At 52.9% G+C, this 12,272-nt stretch overlaps 4 protein-coding genes across 4 annotated transcripts; 2 read left to right on the top strand and 2 right to left on the bottom strand.

Annotated features, from left to right (window-relative positions):
• Positions 1 to 1,187: 1,187 nt before the first annotated feature.
• On the bottom strand, positions 1,188 to 2,660 carry VE01_04529 (uncharacterized protein). The gene is made up of 2 exons (XM_018274001.2): positions 2,186 to 2,660; positions 1,188 to 2,098 (listed from the first exon to the last, which is right to left on the bottom strand). The coding sequence occupies exons 1-2, from the start codon at positions 2,430 to 2,432 to the stop codon at positions 1,494 to 1,496; spliced, it is 852 nt and encodes a 283-aa protein (XP_018131298.1). The 5' UTR covers positions 2,433 to 2,660; the 3' UTR covers positions 1,188 to 1,493.
• Positions 2,661 to 3,076: 416 nt separating this feature from the next.
• On the top strand, positions 3,077 to 7,233 carry VE01_04528 (uncharacterized protein). Its single transcript, XM_018274000.2, has 2 exons — positions 3,077 to 6,081; positions 6,134 to 7,233. The coding sequence occupies exons 1-2, from the start codon at positions 3,440 to 3,442 to the stop codon at positions 6,867 to 6,869; spliced, it is 3,378 nt and encodes a 1,125-aa protein (XP_018131297.2). The 5' UTR covers positions 3,077 to 3,439; the 3' UTR covers positions 6,870 to 7,233.
• Positions 7,234 to 7,601: 368 nt separating this feature from the next.
• Positions 7,602 to 10,329, top strand: VE01_04527 (uncharacterized protein). Its single transcript, XM_018273999.2, has 3 exons — positions 7,602 to 8,304; positions 8,367 to 8,462; positions 8,525 to 10,329. The coding sequence occupies exons 1-3, from the start codon at positions 7,908 to 7,910 to the stop codon at positions 10,180 to 10,182; spliced, it is 2,151 nt and encodes a 716-aa protein (XP_018131296.2). The 5' UTR covers positions 7,602 to 7,907; the 3' UTR covers positions 10,183 to 10,329.
• On the bottom strand, positions 10,260 to 12,089 carry VE01_04526 (uncharacterized protein). Its single transcript, XM_018273998.2, has 3 exons — positions 11,904 to 12,089; positions 11,576 to 11,760; positions 10,260 to 11,352 (listed from the first exon to the last, which is right to left on the bottom strand). Exons 2-3 carry the CDS (start codon positions 11,674 to 11,676, stop codon positions 10,524 to 10,526), a joined length of 930 nt encoding a protein of 309 aa, XP_018131295.1. The 5' UTR covers positions 11,677 to 11,760; positions 11,904 to 12,089; the 3' UTR covers positions 10,260 to 10,523.
• Positions 12,090 to 12,272: the final 183 nt, after the last annotated feature.

Raw genomic sequence — 12,272 nt, 5'->3', positions numbered from 1 at the left:
TTGTCGCTGTGTTGTGTGATCTATGCCAGGTAAATCAGGTGAAGAATGGTCTGGAGAGAAAAGGACTGTAATGACGGATGAAGAGGCTATACTTATAGGGCCATGATGAATGGGAATTATCATCTTGAAACATGGATTGGATTGAACGCAGCGACGATGAGGGTTTGATGTTGAATAATACTCTTGTTCGAACACAAAGAATCTCCATGAGAGCAAGGAGGGTTTGATGATGAACAATAGTCTTGTTCGGGCACAAAGAATCTCTATGAGAGTAAGGAGGGTTTGATGATGAACAATAGTCCTGTTCGGATATAAAGAACGTCCATGATGAGGGTTTGATGACGAACAATAATCTTGTTCGAGTATAAAAAATCCCTATGAGACCAAGGAGGTTCACAATGAAATAAGGGGCAACGACGTCTTTGTGTGAATTCGACTGTTGTTGAACAACGAATGGTTTTGAATAGCTTTGTGTGCTCTTGAGCCTCATAGAACAATGAAAGCCTTTGCACGTATTCGAGGTCTGAAGAATGATGTCTTTGTACGTATTCGACTTTCGACGAATTCTGGGTCTGCGTGCATCCCACGCTTACCCCTGGGAACCCAGCCAAATCCCCCCCCATCCCCATCCAGATCACACCCCCCAACCACAAAGCGAACCACACCCCTCCCCTTTATAAACCAACTTAACTCGTCTTTAAATCAGCGGCACAGCGGCACAGTGGCGCAGTGGTAGTACCACTGTCTGGACAATCTGGCCAGCGGAGGATAAATGGGAAGGTTATGGATTCGAGACCTGGCGAGGAAACGATGAAACCAAAAAAATGAGAGAAAGAGATTTGGAAACGAGCGATCAACACGACAACATAATATAAACGATAAAAAGCAAAATCATAAATATGATTTTCTCCTCATCAGATCTCGAGATCTGATGAGTCTTTTGCTTTTTTGACTTTTGACTTTTGATGGGAGGAAGAGATGATGCGGTGAGGCTTGCTTTTTTGAAGTTTGATGGAAGGAACTCATGGTGGGATGAACTCACCCATGTGGTGGACTTATCAACACAATGAAGGAGTCATAAACATGATGAACCATCAACAAAATGAACTTGGAATCAACATGAAGGGCCCATCAACACCATGGACCCATCGACATCATGAACCAATCGACACCATAAACCTATCGACCTGATGGACCCATCAACACGAAGACCAAAATACATGAAGAACCCATCAACACACACAATGAACTTGGAACAGGGAACTTGCCCACAGAAGGAAGAAAGGTATGGGCACCACGACGAAGATAGAAGATAGAAAATGTCCAGGGCCAATTCGTCTAATGCCGTCTATAATTAAGGGTATGGGTATATATCGCTCTACTCTCCCTTCAAACCGGAATCCTCTCTCATCAAACCGAAATACTCTCCCTTCAAGCCGCAACCACTCTCATCAAATAGGTACTCTCTCCTATCAAACCGCAACACCACCCCTTCAAACCGGAACCTCCTCCTTCGCCCTCCACACCGCCCACCCCACCGCAATCCCCACCTTCACCCCCCCCGCCAACCACAACGCCGCCGACATCCCCACACTACTCCTACTCAACCACCCCCCAATAATCCCCCCCAACAACAACGTCACCGCCGACGCCACCCTCCGATTCCTCTTCACATTATCCCTCGCCAGCATATGCGGATCACTCATCAAATCGCAAAACAAGCTCGTCAACACCGTCGTCGGCACCTCATTAATCCCCAGCGTCCGACTCGTCACGATCTGTCCCCCGCTCTGGAACGCGAGGAAGCCAATGGGGAGGAGTTCGATGAAGGCTACGCGCCCGGGGTCGAGCTCGTGGTAGCCAGAGGGCGAGGGAACGACGTGTCGCTGGACTAGGGCCGCGGCGACGAAGATCAGGATCGCTTGCACGAGGAAGGAGGCGGCGAGGGTGAAGCGCCGGTGTGGGTGGATGCGCCGCGACTGCGCGAAGAAGTAGCAGCCGATGAGGAAGAAGACGATGGCTGTTAGGGATTTGAGCCAGATGTAAGGTTGGGAGACGGGTTGGCCAGAGGCGCCGAGGGCGAGGATGATGGTGTTACCTGGAGGAGGGGGAGCGAGTTAGTTACACGATTCTCGGATGACTGGTAATGGCAAGGGGGTATGGTGGGGGGAGGGGGAGGACATACCGGTTTGCATGCTCACGAAGGTGTTCCAGGCGTTGAAGGCGCTGCTGTCGCAGAGACCGGAGGAGAAGCACGAGGCGATGACGGGGATGTCGGTGTGGTTCAGGTTGACGTCGCGTTTGAGCTCTGTGAGCCATGAGGAGCGCGCCTTGGGAGACTGCTTCTCGGCGTCGGTGACATCGGGGGTGGTTTCCCCAGGGAGGGTGGCTGATATGAGAGAGGGTTGTTGTTGGGGTTCAGTTGAAGCCATGGCGTCGTTGTCGTCGTCGCTGGGTGGCACTTGAGGTCAATTGGTGTGTCAATTGGCGTCTTTGTTAATATCACTGGACTTTTCCAATAGTCAGGGTATGATCATGATATGGGAATATATAGAATAGATAGAGTAGATATATATATTTCCAGCCACAGAGAAATATTTTTGCAGATCAGTCATACCTTCCCTTGCGTGATAGTCATAAAAATGAGACTAAGCACTTTCACAAGAGCGTACAAGAGTGCACAGGGAAGCTTATCGTGGGGGTTTTGGGTGGGACGGAGGGCGGAATCCGACGGCAGAAACGGGAGTACGGCACCGCATTGCTGCCAAGATGGGCGTAGAGGGGGGCTTGGCACGTGATGCCATTTCACGTGATGATAAGCATTACTAAGCATTGCTTGTAATCTCTTAATCACGTGCAAATAACTAAGCTTGCACGTGCTAGAACCCATTGGTAAGGCGGTGACAGAAAAAGTAGGAACCAGAGATTTTGCTACAGTGGATAAGGCCCCGATACGTACCTGATTACCACTGATACGGCCTAACTGGCCCTAAAAATCTAAAAATCGCTATCGAAACAGACCCGAGCTATTACGCCCGCCACCCTTCCCCTCCTCTCCTCTTATTTTCATCTGAACCTCTTCCTTCCTCTACCCCTCAACCCGGCTTCAGGAAAGCAAAATAAGACTCGGAGATATCTCTCTCCTACTCTTATTTCACCCCTTCTCTAGCCACTCGCGGCTGAGATATATATACTGAACTCCTCGCCCTCTTCTTCCTTACCTTTTTACCCCTCTGCTCTGTCAGAAAATCTCCACTCTCAAATCTTTTTTTGCCCCAGCCCGGCCACGTTTCTGAGTTTTTTTTTCGGCCAAGACGCCCACTTTCAGGATAATTACGAACGAATTTACGATTTATTGCACGACTGACAGATCTACAATCCTCAATAATCAAGAGACACCCGTTGTCCGATTTCACAGAGCGCCGGAAGCGCTCAGATAATGCCGCATCCAGTCTCTCCAACCCGACCACAGCCCACCATGCTTATCAAATCTGACGTCCCGTCCACCGTGGCGCCTACCCAAGAGGAGATCTCCTCGCTCCTCAGCACCATCTTCACTGCCGACTCCTCCGCTGCCTCCGTCGACGCTTCCTATGCCCTCACACAAATCCTCCTCAACTCCGTCGGCTACCGTGGCCTCCACGCCTACGGCATCGTTGCCGAGATCAAGAAGGCCGCAGCGGACAAGAAGAGCGGACTGAAGCGTGAGAGCGCCCAGAACCTCCTCGGTGCCCTCTTCGAGCGTTTCCCTACCCCGCAGCCAATCACCGAGGTTGTCTTTCTCATACAAGATGGCGGTCTCGTCCCCTGCGCTCTCGACGCCCTCGCCGATAAGGGCGCTGTGGTGAGAGATGCCGCGCAGTACGCGCTTGACGCTCTCTTTGTCCTCCTGAGCTCCGAGGCTCTTGTTATTGCACTCCTCCCAGTTCTCTCTCTCTACCTCTCCAAGCGCACCGGCAAGTGGCAAGGAACAGTTGGTGCCTACAAGCTCCTCCAGCGCATCGCCGACAAGGCCAAGCTTGAGGCTGGCACCACCAAGGAGGAGGCAAACGATAAGGATATGCTCCGCGACTCTCTGGGATCCAAGCTTGCTGGTCTTATCCCAATTGTCGAGGAGGGAATGCACGACTTGAAGACTGAGGTCGAGAAGGCCGCTATCAACACCATGAACTCCCTTACCACCCTCCTTTCCAACGACGATGTTGCCCCTCGCATCCCACTCCTCGTTGCGACCATGCAGAACCCGTCCACCGAGACCCTGCAAAAGGCCATCCACGCCCTGTCGCAAACCACCTTCGTCGCCATCGTCACCTCCCCCGTCCTGGCGCTCCTCACCCCTCTCCTCGAGCGTTCCCTCAACACCCCTACCACCGCACAAGAGGTCCTCAGACAGACCGTTGTTGTCGTGGAGAACTTGACAAAGCTTGTCCACGACCCGGTTGAGGCTCGTACTTTCTTGCCAAAGCTCCTTCCCGGTGTTAAGGGCGTTCAGGACAGAGCGTCCCTACCCGAGGTCCGTGACATGGCCACCAGAGCACTTAACGTCATCAAGAAGGCTATGGGTGATGATGTCTCCGGAGCATCCCACGGAGAGATTGCCCGCGTCACCATCGAGGACGTCACCAAGGTTCTTGATGCTGAGATCGCAAAGGCTGGAGGTCTTGCTGGCGACGCCAGCGCCATCTTCAAGCTCCTTGGCCCATACATTGGCGCCATGGTCGCCGAGGATGCCAACCACCGCCAGACTCCCCGCATCGCTGCCAGAGTTACCCCATACCTGCCCCAGGTCCTGAAGACCCCCGAGGCAGCCGCTGCCATTGGTGATGCCGTCCAGAACTTCTACGTCGAGGAGGACCACCGCAAGTACGGTAAGCCAGTCAAGGAGGACGACGGAGAGATTGAGATTGTCAACGCCGATTTCTCCCTTGCCTACGGTGGTATGCTCTTGCTCTCCCACACCAACCTCCGTCTCCTCAAGGGCCACAGATACGGTCTTTGCGGACGTAACGGTGCCGGAAAGTCTACTCTCATGCGTGCCATCTCCAACGGCAAGCTTGAGGGTTTCCCCAGCCAGGATGTCCTCCGTACCTGCTTCGTCGAGCACAACCAGGGTGAGGATGCTGATATTAGCATTCTGAACTTTGTCGCAAAGGATCCTGCCATCGCCTCCGCCGGAATGGAGCGTATCTCTGAGGTCCTTGCCGAGGTCGGCTTCACTGCCGGCCCCGAGGGTCGCCAGTCCGAGAAGGTCGGCTCGCTGTCCGGTGGATGGAAGATGAAGCTCGCTCTTGCTAGAGCTATGTTGATGAAGGCTGATGTTCTCCTTCTGGACGAACCTACCAATCACTTGGATGTTGCCAACGTCAAGTGGCTGCAGGATTACCTCAAGACCCACACCGAGATCACTTCCCTGATCGTTTCTCACGACTCCGGCTTCCTCGATGAAGTCTGCACGGATATCTACCACTACGAGCCCGGAAAGAAGCTCGCCTGCTACAAGGGCAACTTGGCCGAATTTGTCAAGCAGAAGCCCGAGGCCAAGAGTTACTACACCCTCTCCGCCTCGAACGCGCAGTTCAAGTTCCCACCTCCCGGTATCTTGACCGGTGTCAAGTCCAACACCCGCTCCATCCTCCGCATGACCAACTGCTCCTACACCTACCCCGGAAGCAACAAGCCGTCCCTCCACGACGTCTCCTGCTCCCTGTCCCTCTCCTCCCGCACAGCCATCATCGGTGGCAACGGTGCCGGAAAGTCCACTCTCATCAAGCTCCTGACTGGCGAGACCATCCCAACCACTGGCCGTGTTGAGAAGCACCCCAACTTGCGTATTGGTTACATCAAGCAGCACGCCCTTGAGCACGTGGAGATGCATCTCGAGAAGACCCCCAACCAGTACCTCCAGTGGCGTTATGCCAACGGTGATGATCGTGAGGTCCACATGAAGCAGACTCGTATCCTCTCTGAGGCCGACAAGGAGCAGATGAAGGTTGAGATTGATCTCGGTGACGGACGCGGAGGACGCATGATCGAGTCCATTATGGGTCGTCAGAAGTGGAAGAAGACCTTCCAATACGAAGTGTAAGCCAAATTCACCCCAAATCGAGATAATAAAATGCTAACAATGACCCAGTAAATGGAAGTTCATGCTCCCCAAGGACAACACCCAAATCTCCCGCGAAACCCTCGTCGACCGCGGCTTCAGCAAGCTCGTCCAAGAATTCGACGACCACGAAGCCTCCCGCGAAGGTCTCGGCTTCCGCGAGCTCTCCCCCAAAGTCATCTCCAAGCACTTCGAAGACCTGGGTCTCGACCCCGAAATCGCAAACCACAACGAGATCTCCGGCCTCTCCGGTGGCCAAAAGGTTAAGGTCGTCCTCGCAGGCGCCATGTGGAATAACCCCCATCTCCTCGTCCTCGACGAGCCCACCAATTTCTTGGACCGCGACTCCCTCGGTGGTCTCGCTGTGGCTATCCGCGACTACAAGGGTGGTGTCGTCATGATCTCCCATAACGAGGAGTTTGTTGGCGCGCTTTGCCCGGAGCAGTGGTACGTCGCTGATGGACGCGTCACCCACAAGGGTCACCTCGCCGTCTCCGCAGACCGCTTCGAGGATTCCCGCCCCGGCAGCGGAATCCCCAGCACCGTCGCCTCGATGGCAAGCAGCGTCGTCTCCAGCGCCGCCCCCAGCACCGCCAACAGCGGCGCCGAGGATACGGGAGATATGACTTTCCGTGCCCGCAAGAAGAAGAAGATGACCAAGAAGGATCTCAAGGACAGAGAGGTCCGCAGACGTCTGAGACACATTGAGTGGCTCTCCAGTCCTAAGGGGACTCCACGTTATCCTGATACGGACGATGAGGCCTAAAAAACCTCGAAAAAAACGTCGCCGATTTGGATATTTTGAAAGTTTTTTTTTTTTTGCTGAAGCGGCGGTACATATGTCACGTGACTATATGGGGTTCGGCGGTGTGGAGATGCGGTGCGGGCGGTGGGGACGCGGGCCTCCTTTAAACGAAACTACTCCAAGTTGTTTTTTGGGTTTTCCATGATGATATAGACTTTTGATATCCCGGCGGCCTCGAGACGCATGTTTCTTTTTTGTTTTGTTTGTCTTGTTTTTTTTCTGCACAAAAAATGTTTGGCGTTTAGAATTAGATGGGTAGATTTGGGGGGGTGGTTTAATTTAGGAGGTGAGGATGAGATGGGAGATGAAATGAATGAGATTCCCATGCTGAATTTTTGTTCTTGATTATGGATTGTGATGTGATATTATGTTGTGCTCTACAGGCGCCAACACTGCCTCGTCCAGCCACAGGGCCTGAAAAGCAGCCATGCTCAACTGAGAACTGATACCGTAATTAACGATGTCGTTCCGTCCTGGGCTGAAATAGAGGCATGTGTACCAGCTGAAGTAAACACCTCACACTGATTCATTATCCCACCAGAGAAGGCAGATCTTCCGATACCGAGACCTCTTGATGTCACTACTCACCAGACGGGCTACAATTTGCGACGGGGCTCAGCCCTTCTCCCCCCGTATCTCTCTTGTCACCACGTCCACATTCCCCCACCGCCCCCACAACTTGTCACCGCAGCCCCTCTCACTACCGCCTCCCTTACTGTCACCGCAACCCCTCTCACCACCGCCCCCCTTCCCGTCATCAATGAGGACGGTGCTTTGGAGTGCTTTTGCTCGGTCGTAATCGTTTGCTTCATACTAGCTATTCTTCGATACAAGTCGTCCCTGTGGGACTTGTACGTAGAATGATATAGGTGGTTTTAGTTCATATGTCCCATCATGAACTTTGTCTTTGAATAGGTCGCGTAGGGAAAAACTATCTGAAAAGAGAGAAGTATTTCGAGCGGCTGGCCGAGCAGCGATAGGGGTTGTTAGCTGTCATGGATGTCCTGCATAACAGCTCTCAAAGCTCGGACCACCGACTTTAAACTCTCTCACTCATCTCCCCTCTCTTCTGTTCTCATGCCCGAGCTAGGTAGAACAGAATCCATCCCAACAATGGACCGACTCCAGCGACTCCTCTGGAAGAAAGAAAACCGAAACTGCCAGCACTGCCGCGGTCTACAGGATGGCCAACACCGAATCCCGGCCGCTGCGCTCATCCACGGCGCGGAAACGGGCTGCCCGGCATGCCACCTGCTGTATGAGTCGATCAGTCCGGCGGATCTTGCGGATCAGAGGATTACATTGGTACATGTGAGGTTGTTTGGTGATTCGCAGGTTTGCCATACTTTTGATCCGGGGTCGGAGGATATGTCGCGTAAGCTGTGTGCGGAAGAGGGTAATTCCACTGAGTTTATGAGGTGAATATGAGGATATGGTAGACTGACACTACCGTGGTAGGTTTCAGTAAAGGAGGATGGGTGTCTGGTCCTGAGTATCCCACGACAGCATTTTATCCCCCGGTTGAGCGCGCGGTGGAGCTGTTCACTCTTGAAGGTTAGTTCCGCTGAAGTCCACCAGCTGTCCATATAATACAAGACCCCTTAAATAATAAATAGGGGCCCCTTCCCCTTGGCCAAAAATCAGAACCGCGAGAACCATTCTAGCCACTGCAAATACCGATGAATTCCACAACCTCATCCGTGGCTGGCTAAGACAGTGCGAAACACAACACCCTGGCTGCAAGGACTATCATCCCTCAATCCTACCCGATCGTGTTGTATTCGTCGGCGAGGGAAGAGATCCGTACCTCGTCGAGCCTCCCAAAGGCACTAGGGAAGATTATATTGCCCTCAGTCACCGATGGGGCGGCCAGGTATCATTGCAGCTGAAGACTGCCAACCTCGATGACTTTAAGAAAGGCATCCCCTTCTCGAGCTTCCCAAAGACATTCCAGGATGCTATTACTGTGTGTCGTAATCTGTCGATAAAATATATATGGATCGACTCCATTTGCATTATACAAGACTCGAAGGACGACTGGGACATCCAGGGGTCAAAGATGGACCAAGTCTATTCCCACTGTCGTCTTACCATCGCAGCCGATGCAGCCGAGAACGGAGACTCTGGGTTCCTAGAAACACCCGAAAGGCGAGACTTCCACAAGGCAACAAGAAAGATATCCTGTACCAGCCCAGCCGGCCAAAAAGGCGAAATCTTCGTCAGACCATGGCGACAATACGGCAGCATCGGCGGCTTCGGGCGCCACTACAATGGTTGGGAACCCGACTCTCTCCAACCCCCCCAACGCCTAAAACAAGAAGGCAGCTACCTCCTCCGTCGCGGCTGGGTCCTCCAAGAAACATTCCTCCCCGTCCGAGTTCTCCACTTCCTCCCCGACGAGGTAACATTCAAATGCACCGTTTCCTCCCGCTGCGAATGCCAGATCCCCCTCCACGCCTCCGTCGCGCATAGACCCCTTGATCTTGAAGAGCCGCGCGAAATCACGCCCAGAGATTTGAAGGAGTTTTGGCGCGAGGTTATTGAACAGTATACCCAGCGTGAATTTACGTTCCATTCGGACAGGCTGGCTGCTATGGCGGGTTTGGCCAGCCATGTCCACGTCAGACGCCCGGATATAGAGTACTACGCTGGACTCTGGTCTGATGAGTTACCCTCCACACTTCTATGGATCGTTGATCGCGAAATAAACTTCGGCAGGCTGTGGGGAAATGAAAGTCACCGCAATACCCCGGGCGTAGCTCCCACCTGGTCATGGGGTAGTGTGACTGGGCGCGTGACATTCTTGTTCTGGCACCTGAGTTATGGGCGCGGAAAGTGGGCTGAGAGTGAGCCGGATTTGACGGATGTGAAGGTGACGTGCACGCCGGCAGGGAGGAATAGGTACGGGAGTGTCAAGGATGCGGAGTTGACGGCTGAGGGGTATCTTTGTGATGTCAGGGTTTGGTTGACGGGGGGGTCGGAGTGGCATTTTCCTTTTAGGATGGAAACCCAAAAGGCTGATGGGACGGTGGAGAAGACGAATGGGTTTTTATATCCGGATACGGAGGAGGTTTTGGGGGGGTTGCAGGCCGGGAGGAAGGTTGGAGTGGAGATGGCTGTGGTTGGTGTTTATGAGTCGAGGATGTTTCTTGTGTTGAGGGAGGTTGGGGTGGGTAAGTTGGTTTTTGAGAGGATAGGGGTGATTCACTGCAATATACTCGATCGGGTGGTTTTGAAAGAGTGGGGACGGAAGGAGCGGTTTACGATTGTTTGAGCCGGTATGGAAGGTTATGAACGAGAGACAAAGCCCAGTCGGGCTAGACTTCGATTTTACGACGCAAGCTGGTCTATGTCTTCTTTTCGGATAATCAATTTCTCTATAAAGGTATCTAGGTATCTAGGTGGAAACGATGCATTCATCAGAAACCAAAACGTAGGCGCCCGCAATCCCTTTGCCTTTATAAAATATCCGCAAAATCGCGGCACAGTGAGAAACAAAAATGCGCAGTGACTGTCTTCCTGCATCGTTATCCAACGACCAACTCCCCAATTCCCGTATTCCCATCCCCGTTACCCCTTCATGTATCACATAACCCAGCATCCTGCCTTGCTCTCTCAAGCATCCACAATACCAGTCCCGCGAATAGCATCAACCTGCTCACTCAACTGGGCATTGTTCTTCGGGCCAGCCTTCGCCGGTCCCTCAGGGGTAACATACGCCTTTGTCATCCCGCCATCCACGACAAAGTCCTGCCCATTAATGAAGCTGCTCTCGTCGCTCGCCAGGAACAGCACCGCGTGCGCCTGCTCCACGGCCTCTCCGAAGCGGCCAGATGGGAAGTGGACTTCGCGGCGGTGGCGCTTCTCCTTGTCGTCACCGAGCCAATCCTGCAGGAGTGGCGTGTTCAGCGGCGCCGGACAGAGTGCGTTGAATCTGTACCCGTCGCGGGCGTGTACGATAGCCAGCTCGCGAGTAAGTGCTAGAACCGCGCCCTTGGATGCAGTGTAGGCGAGCTGGGGGGTGGCCGAGCCAACAAGCGCGACGACGGAGGCGGTGTTGATGATGGAGCCCGAAGGCTTGTTGTGGCGGCGCAGCGAGAGGACGGCGTGCTTGCAACCGAACCAGACACCCTTGACGTTAATGGCTTGAGTAAGATCCCACACGGCCTCAGGAGTGTCAACAGCGTCGGCGTCGAGCGCGTGCATGATACCGGCGTTGTTGAACATGATGTCCACGCCGCCCCAGCTGTCGAGCTGTGCCACGAGAGCCTCGACATCGGCTTCCTTTGAGACGTCGCAGACACGGACTTCAACGCGGTGGACGGAGGGCACGAGTTGGCGCAGCTTCTCGACTGCCTTCTCAAGGGCCGTCTCAGAGATATCAGCCATGAGGACGTTGGCGCCTTCCTTGGCGAAGAGGATGGAGGTCTCTAGACCGATGCCACTGGGATAGTGTTAGTATATACATTGTCCATGTGAGATTCAACCACGCCAGTATTATTCGCCCCTCATTGTGAGTTCTGTTCGAATTCACGGGACTTGGGGTATGAAACGTGATGTCCGTTATCGGAGAAGGGCAAGACATATGTGGCAATTGCGGGGTGAGACAACGCAGGGACAGGAAAAGTGGCCAGATTGAAGGAATTTAAGAACAATATGAAACTTACCCTGCAGCGCCGGTGACAATAGCATTCTTACGGTGCAGTCTGCCCATCTGGATGCTGTTGATGGTGAGGCCGCTCTTGGCTGGGGGCGGGGTGGCGGCCATGATGCTCTTTGTTTTGGGGGAGAGCGGATCGACCTCGCTCTTTTGATAATTAAGAGTCGAAGTGATGTTCTAATGGAATATAGGCTGGAAACGATTGTGATCAGTTTTAGAAAAGTTTGAAGAAAATGCGAAGAAGTTATATATAAGGGGGGGCGATAAGACACATGATCGGGTTATAATCTGACTCGCGGGGTGGCGCGGTGTATAGATAAGCATTGATTACTTACTGTAGTCTGTAGTTTATATATTGATGCTTTTTTTTGCCACCTGATATATTTAATGGAGAGTAGGGAAAGGGAACCAAAGATGAAGCAATCTGGTCTTTGTTTTTGAAAGGATGAGGTTTAGTTTAAGTGAGAGATAAAGAGTCTGTTTATATAGAAATATTGGTCGGCGGGGTTGGGAGGAGCTAGAGGGGACGAATGACCCCAAATGACACACAATATTCCAGAATTGCGGAGACATCACGTGATTATTCAGGGGCAGAACGAGGGGCAAAAGGGCGGCAGGGCGGTAAAGTGGACCAAAGGCGGTGAGGAGAAGCTTATCGGCGATCATGACGCTGCCTTGGCCAATGGACAGGACTACGGGAAAAC

Source organism: Pseudogymnoascus verrucosus (assembly GCF_001662655.1).
Source record: "Pseudogymnoascus verrucosus strain UAMH 10579 unplaced genomic scaffold scaffold_16, whole genome shotgun sequence".
Lineage (NCBI taxonomy): Eukaryota > Fungi > Ascomycota > Leotiomycetes > Thelebolales > Thelebolaceae > Pseudogymnoascus > Pseudogymnoascus verrucosus.
The sequence above is the reverse complement of the archived record's forward strand: the minus strand, read 5'-3'. Positions and strand labels throughout refer to the sequence as shown.